This window comes from Aulonocara stuartgranti (genome assembly GCF_965226115.1).
Source record: "Aulonocara stuartgranti genome assembly, chromosome: 7".
In the NCBI taxonomy this organism is placed as follows: Eukaryota; Metazoa; Chordata; class Actinopteri; order Cichliformes; family Cichlidae; genus Aulonocara; species Aulonocara stuartgranti.
This window is the reverse complement of record NC_138945.1, coordinates 44,255,195-44,276,334: the sequence shown is the minus strand read 5'-3', so window position 1 is coordinate 44,276,334 and position 21,140 is coordinate 44,255,195. Positions and strand designations below refer to the sequence as shown.

At 39.5% G+C, this 21,140-nt stretch overlaps 1 protein-coding gene across 1 annotated transcript; it reads right to left on the bottom strand.

Moving 5' to 3' along the window:
- Window positions 1-10,302: 10,302 nt before the first annotated feature.
- On the bottom strand, window positions 10,303-17,755 carry LOC309711916 (hyaluronidase PH-20-like). Its single transcript, XM_082542465.1, is given in 6 exon segments — window positions 10,303-11,109; window positions 11,216-11,305; window positions 14,248-14,445; window positions 14,449-14,605; window positions 14,607-15,206; window positions 17,466-17,755. Coding segments are annotated over 5 exon segments (1,449 nt in total). The 5' UTR covers window positions 15,188-15,206; window positions 17,466-17,755; the 3' UTR covers window positions 10,303-10,686.
- Window positions 17,756-21,140: the final 3,385 nt, after the last annotated feature.

Below are 21,140 nucleotides of genomic sequence, written 5' to 3'. Positions count from 1 at the left end.
TTTACAGGCATTTTAATAATATATCACTGCAGGAGCTCAGGGATTCGCTGATAGTGCGATGCTGCAAAAGATTGACAAGATTAGACTTTTGTCAAAGTTTAGCTGTTCGTAGAGCTTTAACACTTGGAGGACAAGAAAACATTTCTAAGTGAAGGATAGAAGTAGAGTGTGAGACGTCATTGCCATACATCCAGAGCACACAGCTACTATTGTTGCTGCAGTTCAAATTGAACTCGTTTACTCAGAATTGCAATCAGTCGAGTTAACAGTTGAACCTCCTTAAAACATGAACAGAAAGCAGACAGAACTGAAAAGTCAAATCAGAAATATAATTTATTATGAAAGTTTTTTTTCCCTCAAAAAACTGCTCTGATAGTTTATTTGCTGCATCACATTCAGCACAACCCTCAGCTGTTTTTTCTCTCACCATAATTTAGTCATCATCGTCACCATGCAACTAACGTGGACAGAGCACGCCATTGTCCATGCTTCGTGTTAGGGAGTTTGTCTCTCAGCTGGGCCGGCACAGTGAATAGTGTTACAGTGCTACAAACTGCACATCTAGCCTCATTTATGCTAAGACAATAAGTTGTTGCTGATGGTCTTTTTGTCCTGAAACAGTGCAGTCAGTAAACAAAAGACTGTAGGCAGTTTCTTCTTCTAGTGAAGTTCTTACTCTTAATTTAATTTTGTTAATACATGTTTCTAATTAATATTTTAATTAAATTAAAGTGCACCCCAAGACTTTTTTTTTACTTTGCTTTTGTCCTTTAAGCAGTTCCCCTTACCAGGCAGTGTAAGTACTGTTGTAAAACTGCACAATGCTTTGAAGGCACTGATTTCAAAGTCACTTTCCTTGTTCGTGCCTATGAAAACAAATCTAAACACATCAGTAAAACTTCAAAAAAGAAAATATGTTCCAACACGTACACTGCTGATTGCAGCACTGAAGATGATGATGAGCTTATACAGAGGTGTTTCTTGACATGGGCTGAAAGATGTTTTCACATTTAGGCCGTATTTACACCAATCAAAATGCTCCTTATTGTTAACATAAATGACTTCTTCATTTCAGGAAAAATACCACTCTCTGTGTTGCACTGAAGTAGCAGGTTAAATGTATTAACATGGAGGCAGTGGCACTCCTGTTACTCATTTTATTTAGGCTGTTTTAGGCTATAAAACAAAAGTTTTTATGTTTACATAAATATTTTAGCGTAAGTGCTGTTTCAAGTGTAAATACTGTGTAATGCAGGTTACCTGTAAGTTACAGTAGGCCTCACTACAATCATTAATACTTGTGAGTAATGCTGGACTCACAAAGAAGTCCTACCATTAATTAATATTTCAATCTTAAATATGAACAACCTATCTCTATTAATCAGCTATGTACCACAGGCCTTCAAGCTTACAGTTATTAAACCGTTACTTTAAAAGCCATGACTTGATCCAGATGTCTTAGTTAATTATAGGCTAATCTCCAACTTTGCTTTTATCTCAAAAATTCTTAAAAGAGTGATCAGAAAAACAATTAACAGATCATCTGTAGAGGAATGGCTTATTGGAAGAGTTTCAGTCAGGTTTCAGAGCTCATCACAGCACAGAAACAGCTTTAGTGAAGGTTACAAATGATCTTCTTATGGCCTCTGACAGTGGACTCATCTCTGTGCTTGTCCTGCTAGACCTCAGTGCAGCATTTGATACTGTTCTCAATAACATTTTATTACAACAATTAGAGCATGCTCTAGGTTAATTATGGTGTTCCACAGGGTTCGGTGCTATAGGACCAGTTCTGTTTACATTATACATACTTTGGATGGCATTACCTTGGCCTCCGGTAACACTGTGAGGAACCTTGGAGTCATTTGTGAATAGGATATATCCTTCAGTGCACATATTAAACAAATATGTAGGACTGCTTTCTTCACTTTGTGCAGTATCTCTAAAATTAGAAATATCCTGTCTCAGAGTGACGCTGAAAAACTAGTCCATGCATTTATTACTTCCAGGCTGGACTACTGGAATTCATTATTATCAGGATGTCCCAAAAACTCCCTGAAAAGCCTTCAGTTAAACCAAAATCCCGCAGCAAGAGGACTGACAGGGACTAGAAAGAGAGAGCAGATTTCTCCTGTATTGGTTTCTCTTCATTGACTCTGCGTTAAATCCAGCATGAATTCAAAATCCTGCTCCTCACATACAAGGTCTTAAATAATCAGGCCCCATCTTATCTTAATGACCTCGTGGTACCATATCACCCCATTAGAGCACTAAGTTTTCAGACTGCGGGCTGACTTGTTGTTCCAAGAGTATTTAAAAGTAGAATGGGAGGCAGGGCCTACAGATTTTAGGTCCCTCTTATTTTTTTCAGTTGTTGCCTGTCCCGTTCGGCACAGTAGAAATTAGAATTATTGTCTGAAGGCCAATAAAAATGCCAGATTTTATTTTCCCAAGTGGATCATTACGGTTTTGTCATAGTAGTTCACTTGATTGATCTTTACTATTTATTTATTTAAATAAATAAATATTTAGCTTTTAAGGAATTTCAAGCGGAACAGACAGGACCAGGGTACAGGAAAGCGAAAGTTCAAGAAAAGGAGAGGGAAAGATCAACAGAAGAGAAGAGGGAAAGAGAGAAAAGACACTAAAAATCTGCTTTTTTTCCTGCTGGGAAAAAAAAAGAAAACAAGCAAAAAGGAACAACACACTAGGAAAACCACAGCAACAACCGAGATAAGGATGAATAACCTTAAGTAACAAATACTGAACAGTACTGAGTGGCACACAAGACCAACAATGCGGTAACAACAACATGCTTAGAGGCAGCAGCCAAGGAAGATAGTGTGTCATTGAACACCTGTGTGGATGAGCGCGCTTGTGCTCATTCACAGTTAAACAGTTACAGTTTCACCATGTAACTATCTCTCTAGGGGCCTCTGACGAGCTCATGGGCCGCAATTGGTTGATTACTGTCAGATGTGTGGAGCCAAGAGTGGGAATCTGAAAAAGCAGAGAACAGATATAAAAACAGAGGCAGAGGAAAACAAACTTTGGCAGAAATACAGGGAGAACAGAGGGATCATGACAGAAACATTGTTAAAACAAAAATCACACAAATTTCCTTACTTTTTATGCAAACTTTATTTCATAAGGCTTGAAAAAAGCATTTGAGACTTTGTACTCATTAGTTTACTTTGATAGAATCTGATGGCCATTGGAAAGAAGGTTTAGAGCACTTGCACATTGGCTTCATTTTTCAGACCAAAAATGTATGTCAATCTTATATAAAGTCTGTTGATTAGCTGTATTCCAACATGGGATCATTTTAGATCTATTCTCATATGAACTCAAGCATTGGGAAGTATGGATATTAACCTGATGGTGAAACTAAAAGGAAAATGTGGGGCTCACCAAACTTAGTAAATGTGAACTATTTCATTATGATTCAGTGGTTCATTGTTGGCCCAAAAGTTGTTGTTTTTTCTTAAAAATCTTTACTTTCATCTCATCATTTCAATTAACAGTGAATTTGTATTTATAGCATTTGTGTCCTCTGCTAATGGCATAACATTCTTGTTTAATTGTGTTCATAGCAGAATGATCCTGATGAGGCTCTTTTCATGTAAACCAAATTCTTCTCTAATCATCAGTTTGCCTTTGATTTGTTCTCTGGCACAAAATGTGCATGTTTAAGGCTTTTGTAAATGAAGCTGGCAGCCCCTGTTGCTGCTTCAGTAACTAGACAGCACCATTCATTCAGAAACAAAGGGGTGATGGGTACACAGGCTTCAGTATTGAACAAGCTGCTCACTGACCTTCTCCCAATTGCTCCCAGGGCTGTTTTCTGGGATAAGAAAGATATCCCCGGAGGGCTGGAACTGCTGCCTCTGACTGGTGGAGGGGAGCCAGGCTTCCAAAGTAACCAAACTACTTATCCAGGATTTTGCAAAGCACAAGAAGTTTGGTGGTCTTAAGCAAAACAGCCATAAAGCTAACTATCATAAAAAACTATGAAAAAACATGAAGTTCCTTAATGCAAATTGCCAGTTCCATGTTTCTGTTTTTTTTTTTTTTTGTCTTGGTTATAGAGCAAACACAATGCAGTTAAAATCTCCCTAATCTATTTGAGATAGCAATGTTCAAATGTATCTAATGACTGGCTCTGCTCTTTACTTCATTTACACAGGTGATTTTATGTGTACCCATCACCCTGGCTTCATGCATACAAGCAACTGAATTTGCTCTAACAGACCTGAATAAATATCAATGGTATTGAAAGTAGCTGTACATAATGTTATATCTGGAGATGGCCATGAGTATTTTTTTTCTCTAGTGGTTAAAATTTTATTTGTGAAGAAATTCATGAAGTTGTTAATAGTTAATGTTAAAGGAATGCTTGGCTCAACAGAGCTTTGACTTTTTAAAGGTGTGCATTTGAGAATTATACCAGGGAGTCAAGTACTTCCATTGCTTTCTTTTTCACAGGAGCTACAGTATTCAGAGTCGTAGGTAGTGAAGAAGTAAAATTATTAACAAAATGGGCATAAAATAAACTTAATAATAATAAAATAAACTTAATTGCAGCACTTTCAGAAAGACATCCACTGTGATGAAGTCTTTTCCCCACTGCTGTTGCCATTATTGTAAATTTAAATGTATTAAGAAATGATCAGATAAAAGAGAGTTTTCAGGAAATACTGTTAAATGTTAAAATGCCATATGTTAGAACAAGATCTAGAGTGTGATTAAAGTGGTGGGTGGCATCTACCATGGGAGAGTTAACGGGGGCTATGCTGCCTCTAGCTGAGCTGGCTACAGGGGTCTGGCTAGCTATGGGATTTTCAAGGGTGTGAAGCTGGGTCTCCAATTCAGTGATCCTGGCCTCCAGAGCTGCAAACAGGCTACATTTGTTACAAGTATTGTTATTACTAAAGGAGTCTAAGAGTAACTAAACAAACAAACCAACACAATGATCAGAAGGAGCGGCAGGTGAAGAGGCCATGCTGCTAGCAAGTTGTTATGAGCTAAGCTAAGCTAACAAACTCCTAAAGACAAAAAACTATAAGTCTGCTGACTGATGTGAAACTTATTGGCACAGTCTGCTGCTGGCTTCCACATCCAGAGAACAAAGAGACAAAGAAGAGAAACTTCAAGATGTGAAAATTTTGAATTTCCAGGGATGCTATAAAAGACATGTTTCAGGATTTCGCCTCAAACTGATGTTTGTGGAACCAGAGAGTTCATGAATTGCAGATGTTTTTCACTTGTCAAGAGAAATAGGAAAACACAATACAAAAGGCCCTTTTAAATTAAAGTCCAGTTAAAAGTTCCTTTAGCCAAAGTTAATGTGATAACTGGGAAACATCAACAGTGATTGTGAATATGAACATAACAAGCACCTCTGTTAGACAGTGGAAAACATAGTAGTGCTAAATGCTAAAAATGAACCACCCAATGCTAGCATGCATCTAAGGCAGTGGTTCCCAAACTTTCTTTGCTGGGCCCCCCTTTGTTTTACAAGAAAAGTGTTGCCCCCCCCCCCCCCCCCACGCACGCACGCGCGCACACATCCTCCAACCACACACACCCATATTTTGCTCCATTGCGGTTTATTTCACACCTCAAACATTTAGTAAACAATTAAGCAAATACAAGTAATCAGCAATAAATTACATGTCGTAATAAAATAAACTACTAACTCTTTTACGCTAACGTCTGCACCTACACTGGTATTTTTGAAAACGCAGCTGTTTTGTCCACACGTAAACGACGTTTCGAATCACCGAAAACTGAGATTTTTTAAAACTCCTTTTTTGCGTTTACGTGTGGACGAGGAATACAGAGTTCGTCACGCAACGTCAAAGGTATGTGCCTTTTTTCACGTCACGCTGTGCGCCACGTTACTGTTTACATGAGATGAATTGCAGAATGGCAGATAGAGACAAAATACTGTTAATCTGACTATCTGCAGGTTTTACACGCTTACATATACACAAGCAATTACTGTCCCTCCATTTACAAAGGCAGAGGCGTCACGGTCAAATTATTTTACGTGTAGTTGTTTTTTTTCCTGTGTAATAATATTCAACATTGCTATCAATACATTTTTCAAAAAAATGCCTCTCTGTGCAAAATGGGTTTAAAAACATAAACAACCGTGGGATACTGTTTGTCTGTGATTTGAACCGGAGGAACAAATCGTGGCAGGATCAGCCTGATATTATTTGTATCCAGCTGTAACTTTACTGTATAAAGTATAGTATACTATGTATATCTCCAAAATGTCAGGAGTAGTTTAGTCATTACAACAAGTATTTGTGAACTAAAAATCAAGAATGTGGGATACTGTTTGTCCGTGATTTGAAGAGCCCAGCGCTGCTCCCGACGAAGGGAAAACCAATTCTGCAGGGGAGACCTACCTTGGCACTTGTGCAGGTGAAGCCAAAGGGAAGATATGCTTCACCATATTTTCTAGTCTTTGGCTTAGAATGAAGTTGGTTTGGAAACATATTCAGCGATGCTTCATCTCCTGCTTTGTGTTTCTGTAGGCACCCGTGCTAGCAGTGTCCAAGCGTTTTGTTTTTTTCTCCCCCCCTTTTCATCCCGCGCCCCCCCTGCCATGGCTCTGTGCCCCCCCTAGGGGGCGGGCCCCACACTTTGGGAAGGTCTGATCTAAGGATTACAGTATGTTAATTCTAAATTGCTCTTAGGTGTGAATGTATGTATCAATGCCTTTCGCTCTCTCTCTGTTGGCCCTGCAACTGCCTAACAACTTGCCCAGGGTGTACCCTACCTCATTCCCTATGGCATGGCTCTTGCCCCACCACGACCCTGAATTGGATAAGTAGAAGAGAATGAATGGATGGATCGATGAATGTTTAACTGTATTTGTTTTGTACATTAACACTAATAGCCCAGGTTCCACCATGCTCTTATCATAAGAACCTGTTGGTTACACTAATCGTGCTAAAAGGAATATTTTCTGGACACTGAAATATGTATGCAGACGGTGTTTTGTTCAACAATCTGAATTCTTGTTTTAGGCTGTGTTAAATCTAGTTGTTTCATTATTTCCTCAGGACCACTTGCTGCTTTGAATGACAATACACAAAGAGAGACCATGTTATGCTTTCCGGGGCTTCCTCTTTCCTTTGGAGTATTAAAGCTTTTGCTTCATATGTAAAACATTTGCAAAGTTGCAAAGGCCAAAGAGACTTTCTCCCACTGCCTGATATGCCTTATTGGCAGGCTTTCTTTTGGTATGTTTTTTCCCATGGAACACATTTGCATAATTCCTTCCTAGCAGCATGTTTGGTACATGCTTCAACAAAGCTGGTTATAGCAGACGCCTGGGAAGAGTTTAGCTAGAGGTGTCACAATAGTGAGATTATGTGCACTAATCAAGGCAGAATGGGCTTCTGGGATTGCGAAAGAAAGAAAAAAATGGAGACTTTCAGACCGAGAGTGAAAAAAATACCACATAAGACCACAAACGTAGTAAAGATGACATTTTGACATCCAAGTCTATGGAGAATGACTCATTTTGGGAGCCTGCAGGTTGTTGCTTGCTTTAACAAATCAAAAGAGCATTAATCTTGACAGCTAGACTGATCTGTGAAATCAAATAATATCACACAGTCTGTACCACACAAACTGCATAAAAACTGCATCAGTTTTTATCACAGCCTCCTATAGGACCTCATACCTTGTGAAAGACAGGTAACTTTTTGTGTCTCAGTCAGGAACAGCCAAAATTTTATGACTTGATAATTGCCTAATCTGACTTAGTGACCACTGCAACACAATTTGTCATCTTTTAGCTGAACTTTGGCTCCAGTTTTTAACAAAAACATTTCATTTAGCTACAGTTTCAGTGTTATATATTAGGTTCACATTTTTACATGCAAGATACTGCTAAATAGCTTACGATCATCAGGAATAATTGATACCTCTGGTTGTAGCATCCAAATCTAACGTGGGAACATTAATGTGTGCTTAACCTATCTGAAAGAGAACAGGGTGAAAGAAGATAATTACGAGGAGAAAAGTGGGGGAAATGATCATGGGGCCTTTCTGCCCAATTATCACAATGAAAGAGCCTATTAATTGTGCGTCAGTATCCATAATATATCTGCTCTGACAGAAAACAGAAGCTGTGATCCTTTGGTAAATTGCAATCTGGCTGCAGAACCTGGATTTCTAATTGTGTTCCCCCAAAAGTGCTGGGTGAAAGGGTGGGGTAGGATCAGCATGGGAAGCGAGTGCGTTTCCTCAGTGAAGCATCAGTATGGTCAGCAGAACATTCAGTCACAGCCAGTGACCTAGAAATGCTCTGCAATCCCCAACAAAGCAGAAGAATCAGGACAATAAAGCTCTTATTACCCCCGGACGACAGTTTCCATCTGACAGAACAGATTATACAGGCAGCTGAGCTGAGCCAAGCTGGGCCAGGCTGGGACCAGACTGCCAAAGCACAAAGGGTGACGGCTCTACCAGGAAGAGACTGTGGATCAGTTCTTTTTTGACAGTTTATACATGTACAGTGAGGCCTCACGGTGGAAATAGTATCACCAAAGAGTGACGAAATTATGTTCATCTGTCTTGTTCAACTTTCCCCTCTACACCTAACCCTATGCTGAGGTTTAGTTAACAGTGTTGGATGTATTTGTTTACTTTTTAAAATGACTAAAATAGTCGCAGAATTTGTCTGACTGTGTAAATCACTGCACAAAGCTGCAAAGTAGTTATGTACCCAATCCTTTGATTATGTCTGTGCATGTAATTGTAAGGTCACTTAGCTAGATTTCAGAGGACAGCTGTTACACTGTGATTCAGTATTATGTTTTTGATCATTAATGTCTGTCAGCTGTTAAGGAGCTCTAGTTCAAATGTTAAAGACGCACCTGTAAGATAAGTACACCAGTGCTGAGATACCAGTGAAGAGGAGAACAGGACCCCTGGTTTAGTTGTTCCTTTTTCTTTTTTCTTTTTTTTTTACAGTCTTTAAATCCAAATTTAGTAAAACTATGAGATGTATTTTTATATATAAAGCTAACCAGCAGTGTATAATCTAGCTGCAACATTAAGGTGATATGCAAATCACCGATAAGTATGATGACTGATGACAGTATTGTTTTATGTAATTTCATCTGAATCTAAGTAATAAAAAAGTAGTGCCTATTGTTTTTCTACAGCAGTTTACTTCTGATCACATTCTAATTAACTGTGTAAGAATCAAAGAAAAAAACAAAGCAAAACAAAGAAGGAAAAAGCTCGGAATTTCAAATGGTTGCTAAACTTTTAAATCACAGCAGAAACCAGGAAGAGAACCCAGACATAAAATATTCATGCAGCCCACAACAGGCAGGCAGATACTGAATTCTTCTGAATGCTGACCACTCCTGAATATAGATGAGAGGACGTGAACAGAAGCCAAACATGTGTTCTAACATAAAATGTCACTGTGCCCTGGAATTCAGTTATTCACACAACTAAACAATGAGTGAATGTCTCAGTACTGCACTCTGCACATACCACAATACAGCACATTTTTACAGCGGACAATGCATCCTGTTGTCACTTTAACGTTTTGAATCATTGTATTGAGGCAGGTTAGTCTCCACTTATTTCCAGTCTTTATGGTAAGCTAATCTAACCAGCTGTAGCCCTGTGTTTAACATGTGGATGTGAGTGTGGTAATAGTCTTCCACTCTGCATCCCAGTTAAACTTTTCCTGTAAAATATGAGCACTTTTAACTCAAATCTCCCACTATTATAAGTGATCATCTTTTCTAACACTTAGGGTTGAAATACCACAGTAGTAATTCTTTCTGTTTTTTATGGCAGAAACATTTATGGAATTGTAGAATTTTTAGCATGCGTATTTTTGCATGCAACTTTATTTTTCAGTGCAAGAAAAATGCCCTTTCTGGACCTCATTAAAATTCAGTTGAATGTCTTGCTTATTCCAGTTGTTTGTAATGCATATCTTTTTAAGAGGTGCAAAAAATTTTGATTTGGAAATAAAATGATGTTCTTTTTTCAGATAGAAAAGGGGGTTGCTTAAGTTGGTGTCATAGAAAGAGCACCACCTGTGTCTGTTATTAAAACACACCTGCCACTAAATTGTTCAAAAATCCTAATGCTAAGCATGTTATATTCACTACTCACTAGTACAGTGACAAAGAAATTATGTTAGTTGCAGCTGATAATTGTTATCATAGTTATTTTATTAACCAGCTGGCTTTAAGTACCACAGCAGATAAGAGCCAATGCGAGGGCCAGTAGCAGGGCCTGAGGTTGTTAATTTTAGCATCACAATGTTGCATTTTTTATTGATTAAATTTTGGGAGGCTTTTATTGTGTAAATGCCTAATAATAATAGCATAAGGCAGTATTTGGTTGTGAATTTTGTGCTGGTAAAAACTCCTACTGTGGTGACCTCTTGTGGTACGATAAGAGCCATTATGGAACATGGCACAGGATATACCCAGTTCTTTCTGATCTTTGGTGTCAATTATCGGTTTATAATTGACAGGTAATCACAAAAACACAGGTTAAGTCCATTTTAACCCTTTTTTAGTTTAGACATATTTTATGAAAGAAGGCTGTTGAAATGAAATAAAAAGTTCCTTTAAACAAACTTATGATCGTCTATCCACCGGAGGCAAAGGCAAACACACTCACTTACTCACTCACAAACACCCACACCAAGACACACAAATATAAATGTACATGGAGGATGGAGTGTGTCCTATCAGCAGTGCGGTTCCTTGTGTTGATGACTGCGTCGTGAATGACATTGAGCGTAATGACCGACCGGCATGGCTTTTCAGTATAGCACATGCAGTCAAAGTTTTTGTCGAACAAGTTGATGTCATCTTGTGAGAGACCACCGCTCACAGTCAAAGGTCCACCCCGGTGTTGCTGCTTGATCTGGTAGTGACATGAGTGCAGATGAAGGAACACGTCATCATCCCAGTGCTTCCTTATACAGCGACCTTGGCCCTGGCAAAGTGCATCACCACAGAGGCGTGTTGCAGTGGAAACATTCACAATGTACCTGTTTATAACCTGCTCCAAGTGATGTTGTGCATCAAAGCAAGAGTCCTGCAGGGTTGTGGGATATTGGAACATTTGATTAAAATGTTATGATTGAAGTCTTGCATGAAAGATACCTAAAAGCAACCAATTTCCTATCAAAAGTACAATCTACCTCTGTGTCTGTGACATTCATGTCTCCCCAAGATATGACGCCAGCAGCACCCAGAGCAGCAGCTTCTCCAGTGGTGTTAACCAGATCAAACTGCACAATTCAATTTTCAATTCAATTCAATTCAATTTTATTTATATAGCGCCAAATCACAACAAAAGTCGCCTCAAGGCGCTTCATAGATACAGAGAAAAACCCAACAATCATATGACCCCCTATGAGCAAGCACTTTGGCGACAGTGGGAAGGAAAAACTCCCTTTTAACAGGAAGAAACCTCCGGCAGAACCAGGCTCAGGGAGGGGCGGCCATCTGCTGCGACCGGTTGGGGTGAGAGAAGGAAGACAGGATAAAAGACATGCTGTGGAAGAGAGACAGAGGTTAATAACAGATATGATTCAGTGCAGAGAGGTCTATTAACACATAGTGAGTGAGACACAAGAAAGCCCAACAGCGTCTCTTCTTTCTGAGAAGACTGAGAAAGGCCCGGCTTCCACCACCGATCCTGACCACCTTCTATAGAGGAACTATTGAGAGCATCCTGAGCGGCTGCATCACTGTCTGGTTTGGGAGCTGTGCCATATCAGACCGCAAGACCCTACAGCGGATAGTGGGAACAGCAGAGAAGATCATCGGGGTCTCTCTACCCTCTATTGAGGACATCTACACCACACGCTGCATTCGCAAAGCCACCAGCATTGTGGCTGATCGGACACACCCCTCTCACACACTCTTTACACTCCTGCCATCTGGAAAAAGGTACCGAAGCATTCCGGCACGCACATCCAGACTGTGCAACAGCTTTTTTCCACAAGCCATCCGTCTCCTCAGCAAAAAGGGACTGACTGATAAACACGCACACACACACATACACTAACATTATCACTCAGCTTAACTCAAATACCTCAAAACATTGAGACTGGACTGACTAACCAACACAAAGCGCAAACACACTGACCTACACCACCAAACCATCGCACACACCAACCTGTAAATGCTCTTTTGCACAATATTATTACTAGATATATTATATATTTTTTTTTTTTTTGCACTAACTTGTCTTGTAGCACCTTGGTTTCTGGAGGAACGTTGTTTCGCCTCACTGTGTATTTTTAAACTGTATATGGTTGAAGTGACAATAAAGTTGAACTTGAACTTGAACTTGAACTTGAGAAAGGTGACTGGAAAGGAAAAACTCAATGCATCATGGGAATCCCCCGGCAGCCTAAGTCTATTGCGGCATAACTAAGGGAGGATTCAGGATCACCTGGTCCAGCCCTAACTATATGCTTTAGCAAAAAGGAAAGTTTTAAGCCTAATCTTGAAAGTAGAGATAGTGTCTGTCTCCCGAATCCAAACTGGAAGCTGGTTCCACAGAAGAGGGGCCTGAAAACTGAAGGCTCTCCCTCCCATTCTACTTTTAAATACTCTAGGAACAACAAGTAGGCCTGCAGTGCGAGAGCGAAGTGCTCTAATAGGGTGATATGGTACTACAAGGTCATTAAGATAAGATGGGGCCTGATTATTTAAGACCTTGTATGTGAGGAGCAGGATTTTGAATTCAATTCTGGATTTAACAGGAAGCCAATGAAGGTAAGCCAAAACAGGAGAAATATGCTCTCTCTTTCTAGTCCCTGTCAGTACTCTTGCTGCAGCATTTTGGATTAGCTGAAGGCTTTTCAGCGAGTTTTTTGGACATCCTGATAATAATGAATTACAGTCGTCCAGCCTGGAAGTAATAAATGCATGAACTAGTTTTTCAGCGTCACTCTGAGACAGGATATTTCTAATTTTAGAGATGTTGCGCAAATGGAAGAAAGCAGTCTTACATATTTGTTTAATATGTGCGTTGAAGGACATGTCCTGGTCAAAAATGACTCCAAGGTTCCTCACAGTGTTACTGGAGGCCAAGGTAATACCATCCAGAGTAAGAATCTGGTTAGATACCATATTTCTAAGATTTTCAGGGCCGAGTACAATAACCTCAGTTTTATCTGAATTAAGAAGCAGAAAGTTAGCGGCCATCCAGGTCTTTATGTCTTTAAGACATTCCTGCAGTCTAACTAATTGGTGTGTGCTATCTGGCTTCATGGACAGATAGAGCTGGGTGTCATCGGCATAACAGTGAAAATGTATGCTATGTCTTCTAATGATGCTGCCTAAGGGAAGCATGTATAATGTAAACAGAATTGGTCCTAGCACTGAACCCTGTGGAACTCCATAATTAGCCTCAGTGTGTGAAGAGGACTCACAAACAGAACAGAAAGAGTCAGAGTAATGTTGACTGATAGTTGAAACTCATTATTCATGTATAAGACTAAAACAAGCCTATTCCCTAAATACTTTGTAGCAATTACCTAATTCCCTGATAACATGTGTTTGTGTGTGTGTTTTTAAATGTCATGTATTGTTACAGGTTTTTATGAAATCATTGTTTAAGACTGAGTGCAGGAACGTGGGTGTAATCCTGAGTATAATGGAAGATTTGATAGGAAATTAAGTAAACAAACCATGTTTATTGTTGTTCCCTTAAAGCTTTAGCTTAATCCAGTGAGTAAATAATACACTATAAAAGTTTTAACTCTAATAAAAGATAAGGATAACAAAGAATGTAGCTTCAGGACAATTAATACTGGTTTCACTTTTGAAGGCTTTTAAAAATTGAAACATAAGAACAAAAAACAAAAGCAAACAAACAAAAAACATAATTGTTTGTTTCCATGTACTCTGTGCTCTGCTAAAGTAGCTTTCCATGATTCACTGTCTACTTTGACATTAGAATGAATAAAGATGAGGAAAACATCTGCCTGAAAAAAAAAGTTTTTTGAATAGCCTGAAGCCTAAGCTATAGTGCTGGAAGATGTTAGTGAACAAAGTTTACTGTGAATGAGAGCCTTGTACTTAGAAAGTAGTTCATCCCTAAATTCTATGTTGGATGGCAGATACCTTTCATTCCATCAAGGATTGGTGAGGCACACAGAGCACAAATTGTTTCTCAAGGTAATACAATACTGTGTGTTGAGCAGTGATGTCTTACTTCTGACACATAGTCATCAACGCTGTCCTTGTACACAGGTCTTATGTAGGCATAGATAGGGATTGAATAGGTGCTTTGGGGGAGGGTTGATACCCTCATGGCTTCCTGGATGCGATGGCGAACAAACAAACGAGCTTTCCAGGAGTCTTTGAGGACCAACTCCAGGTAGATGGAAGGAAAGAGTGCCGTGGACTCTTTTCAGAGCCACAAAAGATTTTCATTCCTCTGCTTCTCAATATCAGGACACTCTCCAGTGAAGCCCACCATGTCCTGGTTGTAGTCATAGTTATAGCAGTCAGGATACAAGTAGTAACCCCAAAGTCTTTTTGGCCTCAGTTTCTTCCCAATTTGGATGGACAAAATACCTCTTGGTTGCTCTTTCAAACACAATCTTTGCCCTTTCCTCTGCTTCATCTTCAGAAAGTGAAGTGTTCTTCTTTTTGACCTTTTCGATTGAAACCTCTCTGTAGATATATTTGCTTCCCCGGTTTCGAATCCACTGCGGTCTCCACTCTTCAAAGTCAAGCACAGCCAGGCCAGGTCCATCGGTGGGAATATAGTGCTTGATGTCATCTGCAGCATCGTCATGGTGGTCCTGCATGTCTGTTATTTGCGGCAAATCTTCATCATGCATTTCTCCAGTGTCTTCGTCAATATAGGGAAAGATGCCAAAGCGGTCAATGTAAAATATGGAGATGCTTTGGTTGGTCACCGTTTTCAGGGTGCTGCTGACAACGCTGAAGTAGGAGAGGTCAAGGGGCATACCAAAGTGGATGTTACACAGTTCAGTTGGAGCATTCCACGTGAACATGAAGTGATGGCCAGGAAGGATAGGGTAGTCTGTCCTTGGTAAGGACCTACAGGAGGATATCAGGGCCATTGCGCTGACAAACAGGAAAAAAAAATGCTGTGTTTCATGGATCAGTTTCACTCCATACATTTTGTAACAAGAATGAGATCTGTCATAAAAGGAAACAAACACCAGTTAGGTTTGAGGCCCTGATATTGATATTCATCTTGCTTGGACAGATTTGTGCTGATGCCAGACTTATTGCTCTTTTTCTGTCTTCAAAAGGGGCAAAGTATAAAAGATGGAATTTCATTAATGAAATCATTTCTTAATTTTCCCAACATTTTCTTGTTCTTACCACATTCCAACATTTCTTTTGTATGCATGACAACAAGACGGGCTTGCCCCTGCATGTTCACGAAGTGACGACTTCAGTATTTAGCCTCACATGCAAAGACACTAAATTCCTTTTGCAGGAGCAAAAGTTTTTATAAAGCTACATTAATAAGAGCACTTATTAATAACACCATATATCCAAACAAAATTCCATCTTATAAAATCTTCCAAAACAATAACTTTTGGAAGATTTACAAATGTTGCAAATACAGTTACAAACACAATAAAATTGCTAAATCTTCATCAACAAAGTTTTTTTTTTCTTCAAATTTTCAATTTTAGTTTTATTAAACTTGATGAACTAATGATACATATTCTTGTTAGTAAATGTAAGAGAAGTTGGGTTAAGTAATGGCAGGGTGCAAGTCTTTAGAGCATCTTATTGATTCAATGCTCAAGATTATTTTTCACACAAAGCGATTTCTCCAGGATTTAGTTTTTTCCCCATGCTTTGCAGACAGCAGTGAAACCTTATGACTTGCTCTTTTTTTAGCAGAAGATGTGTTGTGTTCTCAATATACTGAAGAAAAAGAGCTGACTAAGCAATTGCTTGGCTTTCCCTTTGGTCTTCCCTTGTTGTATAACAGAAATGTAGCTACTCAGTAGGTACAGTTAATGTCTCTGATGTTCTCAATTCACTTGGAACAGTTACAAAGTTACAAGAAATATTGATAATAACAAAATGTTTCCACTCTGAATTGCCAAAGGCTGTAGGGGGATATCTTTTTATCCTTAAGAAATGAAATCATCACTTGAAAGTATTTTGTATTTACTTTGGTTACCTTTGTTTAATATAATTAAAATGTTTGTGTTGATCTGAAATATTTAAATGAGTTGATTGCAACAACTAAATAAATGTTAAATGGACTGCTGTTTATATAAAGGTTTCGTATTCTACTTCTACTTTATTATACTAGCAGTCACCTATGGTGATAAAATGCCCATCCCTACGAGTTTGAAGGCAATGTTTGGGCTCAAAAGGTGGTTTTAGTGTCAGGCTTCCAATTAGGTTATGGTTAGGTTTAGGCTGAGGTTTAGGATTAGGCATTCATTTTTGATGGTTAGCGTTAGGATAAGCGGCTAATGTGTGTGTGTGTGTGTGTGTGTGTGTGTGTGTGTGTGTGTGTGTGTGTGTGTGTGTGTGTGTGTACTTGCGTTAGGAACCACTAGTAAGACTGCAGTGTCAGAGCGAAGTGCTCTACTTTGGTGAAATGGTATTATGAGGTCTTTAAGGTAAGATGAGGCCTGATTATTTAAACACTTTGTATGTGAGGGGAGGGATTTAAAATTTGATTCTGGATTTAACAGGGAGCCAATAAAGAGAAGCCAGTATGAGAGAAATATGCTCTCTCTTGCTAGTACCTGTCAGTGCTCTTTAACCATCTATTCCTCAAATCTACATCTCTCCTAAGAAGAAATTAAGCCTTTGGATCAAATGCAGCATTTTGGATCAAATGCAGGCTTTTCATGGAGTTTTTAGGACATCCTGATGATAATGAATTTCAATAGTCTGTTGCCGGTTAACCTGATTAGTTTTCAAATGTTCATCCAATTGTTTTTTATAGTACAATTTACAAAAAATCTAATTTAAAATGAGTTAATATTTTTTTAACATTGTGTTTCTTCTCAATTCAAACATTTAATATGTTTGTTGTTTTATTGTGAATAAAATATGGGTTCATGAGATTTGCAAATCATTAAATTCTGTGTTTATTTACATTTCAAACAGTGTTAAAGCATTTTGTGAACTGGGTGTAGTTTTGCAAGGACCATCCCTGGGATTAACATAGTTTTAACAGTTATTAAAAAAACCCTTGACCTTAGAAAATGTTTCCTAACCCACATAATGACAGTTTTATTTGAGTTCTATTTATTCAACACTACACTCTTGCCAAGTTATATTTAAAGTAGAAAGCATTTCAGAGCTGCTGGCAAACTTGACCCTATAATAAATCCCTACTAAACTCTCAATCAAACTTTAAATATAAACATGTTAATCAGGTAAATGAAGTCTCATTAATTATGTACTTACTTGTTCTGCGGGTCCAATTTGTTTTGGTCCAAAGTAAGCCCTCAGTGAGTAATTAATACCCGTTAGTCTCCTCGTTAAATAAGCTCTTGCAAGTGCTTGAATTATAGGTGGAACAATTGTGGTAGCTTGTCAGAGCTGAATGATCTGCTTCCTTGAGGTGTTCCCTCCTTTTTGGGCTGTCTTGATGTGTTCCAGGTTCCCTCCTTACTGCCTGGAGGAAGATAGCTGAGGAACCTCTGGGTTGAGAACAATCTGTCCTACCGCTACCACTCGCAGACAAAGTCTCTGTCCAGACACGCAAAGAATGTGAGTGTTTGAACTTGGTCATTTGTTTGTGGAAATGTAATAAGAAGGAAATCCACCTTTAGGTTAGTTATCAAAGTGATAAAATGTATGGACCAGATGGCTGGTTTCACCAAAGATCTTTACTCATAACAACAGATTTTGCAAAGAAAAGCGTCTGGACTTCTTTAAGTTGCTTGAAGACGTTTCACCTTTCATCCGAGAAGCTTCTTCAGTTCTAAGGTCAAATGGTGGAGAGTCCCAGATATAAACCTAGTGGGAGTAACCCCCCACAGAGGGACAAAAGGACCCCCTGATGATCCTCTAATCACCTGAGCCAAGGTGTGAAACTGGGTGTGGGTCCCAATCAGCCAGAGTTTCGGGTGTGTTCATTGTGAAACCAGGCCCCACCTTATCATGCGATTTCCTGAGGTCAGATGGCCCAGGATGTGAGTGGGCGTTAAGGCGTCTGGGAAGGGATCTCAAAACTGGATTATAGATGGTAGAGAGTTGGTGTCGTAAACCCCCGCCTCTGTTCAAAGATGGTCGCTCACAGTGGACATAGATGGCTTCTTTCACTCCTCTTTCAAACCATCTGTCCTCTCTGTCCAAAATGTGAACATTGGCATCCTCGAAAGAGTGTCCTTTATCCTTAAGATGCAGATGGACTGCTGAGTCTTGTCCTGTGGAGGTGGCTCTTCTATGTTGTGCCATGCGCTTGTGAAGTGGCTGTTTGGTCTCTCCAATGTAGAGGTCTGAGCATTCCTCGCTGCACTGTACAGCATACACCACATTGTTAAGTTTGTGTTATGGCGTTTTGTCTTTCGGGTGAACCAGTTTCTGTCTGAGCGTGTTGCTGGGTCTGAAATGCACTGGGATGTCATGCTTGGAGAAAACTCTCCTGAGTTTCTCTGATACGCCGGCTACATAGGGGATGACAATGTTGTTGCGTCTGTCCTTCTTATCCTCCCTCGCTGGTGTCTGGTCTTCTTTTCTGTGCCTCTTTGCTGACTTTAAGAACGCCCATTTAGGATAGCCGCACGTTTTGAGTGCTTACTTTACATGTGTGTGTTCCTTCTTTTTTCCTTCAGGCTTAGAGGGAACATGTTCTGCCCGGTGGTGTAGGGTCCTAATTACTCCAAGTTTGTGTTCCAGAGGGTGATGGGAGTCAAAGTGGAGGTACTGGTCCGTGTGTGTGGGCTTCTGGTAAACTTCGATGTTGAGTTTGCCGTTCTCTTCAATGTGCACGGCGCAGTCCAGGAAAGGCAAACAGTTGTCCTTTGTGTCTTCCCTGGTGAACTTGATGTTTTTATCCACAGCGTTAATGTGCGCAGTGAAGGATTCCACTTCTTGTGTCTTGATTTTGACCCAGGTGTCGTCCACATATCTGTACCAGTGGCTGGGTACTGTTCCTTTGAAAGAGCCAAGAGCCTTCCTTTCCACTTCTTCCGTGTAAAGGTTGGCTACAATAGAAAGACAAAACGCCAAAACACAAACTTAACAATGTGGTGTATGCTGTACAGTGCAGCGAGGAATGCTCAGACCTCTACATTGGAGAGACCAAACAGCCACTTCACAAGCGCATGGCACAACACAGAAGAGCCACCTCCACAGGACAAGACTCAGCAGTCCATCTGCATCTTAAGGACAAAGGACACTCTTTCGAGGATGCCAATGTTCACATTTTGGACAGAGAGGACAGATGGTTTGAAAGAGGAGTGAAAGAAGCCATCTATGTCCACTGTGAGCGACCATCTTTGAACAGAGGCGGGGGTTTACGACACCAACTCTCTGCCATCTATAATCCAGTTTTGAGATCCCTTCCCAGACGCCTTAACGCCCACTCACATCCTGGGCCATCTGACCTCAGGAATTCGCATGATAAGGTGGGGCCAGGTTTCACAATGAACACACCCGAAACTCTGGCTGATTGGGACCCACACCCAGTTTCACACCTTGGCTCAGGCGATTAGAGGATCATCAGGGGGTCCTTTTGTCCCTCTGTGGGGGGTTACTCCCACTAGGTTTATATCTGGGACTCTCCACCAGTTGACCTTAGAACTGAAGAAGCTTTTCGGATGAGAGGTGAAACGTCTTCAAGCAACTTAAAAAAGTCCAGACGCTTTTCTTTGCAAGCTCCTTTGACTACGATGACCTGGATGACTGAGAACCTTCACAGACAACAACAGATTTTAAATGTTGTTTTTACATAACAAAAGAAAGGGTATATTTTAAATTGTGCCAAGTAATTAAATTCTGTAAACTGTTTCTACAAATTACTAACTTTGATTAACACTAGTCATTTTATACAGACCCATAATGTTTCTGTTTCAATGTTTCTTACGCATACTCCATGTAGTTTCACTCACATATATGTATACTTGTATGCTTTTTATTTTATTTTGTTTATTTATTTGTTTTCCCCTTGTTGTGTATTGTTTTCTCTTCTTACCTTTGCACCTTTGTGGTCCACCTACCCAATTTCATTGTGCAAGAAACTGCACAATGACAATACAAAACTCTAAGTCCAAGTCTGATTTTAAGGAAATCTCTTGTTTGGTTAAGATTTGAAACCCAATAAGTCTACAGTACAAATAGTCTAACCTTTGTGGAACTATACACGGATGGGAAACCAGTGCCCAGTAGTTCAGAGAGCACGATGCCATAGTGCAAACTGGATCCAGGACAGAAAGCAGCACACAGACAGCATGCTAACATTAAGCTAGCAAAGAATCCAGAGTAAAGTTAGATCTGAGCAAATGCTGATCTCACCCCAGCAGCCAGACCCTGAACTTCAACAGCTAAAAAAAATGATGATCCTCTGTTTCTACCTGTTCAGGTTTCTACAATATAAGCACTGTGTTACAAAGACTGGTTTTCCTCTGCTTTGTGACCATACTTAGCTAATGAGAGGAAGATAATATGTATGTCCTCATTAGGATAGGGATTTGTGCTGGTGTGTGGGACTGTAACTGATAGGTTTATATTCTTAAATTATAATTGTGAGACAACATATTTAAGTTCATTTTACATAGAAACAGTGATGTAATGTACTGCATTACTGTAATAAAAATATTCTGTATAGTATGTGTAATACGTTACTCTTTTGAAAACCAAAAAAATGACCCCAAAAGTGATCTCAACAAAGAGGGGAAATACCTCCAACATGCAAAAGCATTTGACCACATAGCAGGCAGTCAGTCTGCAAAATAGTAATATTGTAATTCTGTTTAGCAATCATGAATACAACAGTGAGAACTGATAAGAGAATTGAATCGATAATGGAATCAGAATGGCTAAACTCTTATCGATTCCCAGCCCTAGTTCTTTAGTTGTGGAAAAAATCTTAAATTTTTGAAACAATGTAATGTTTATTTTTATAATGTTGAGTTT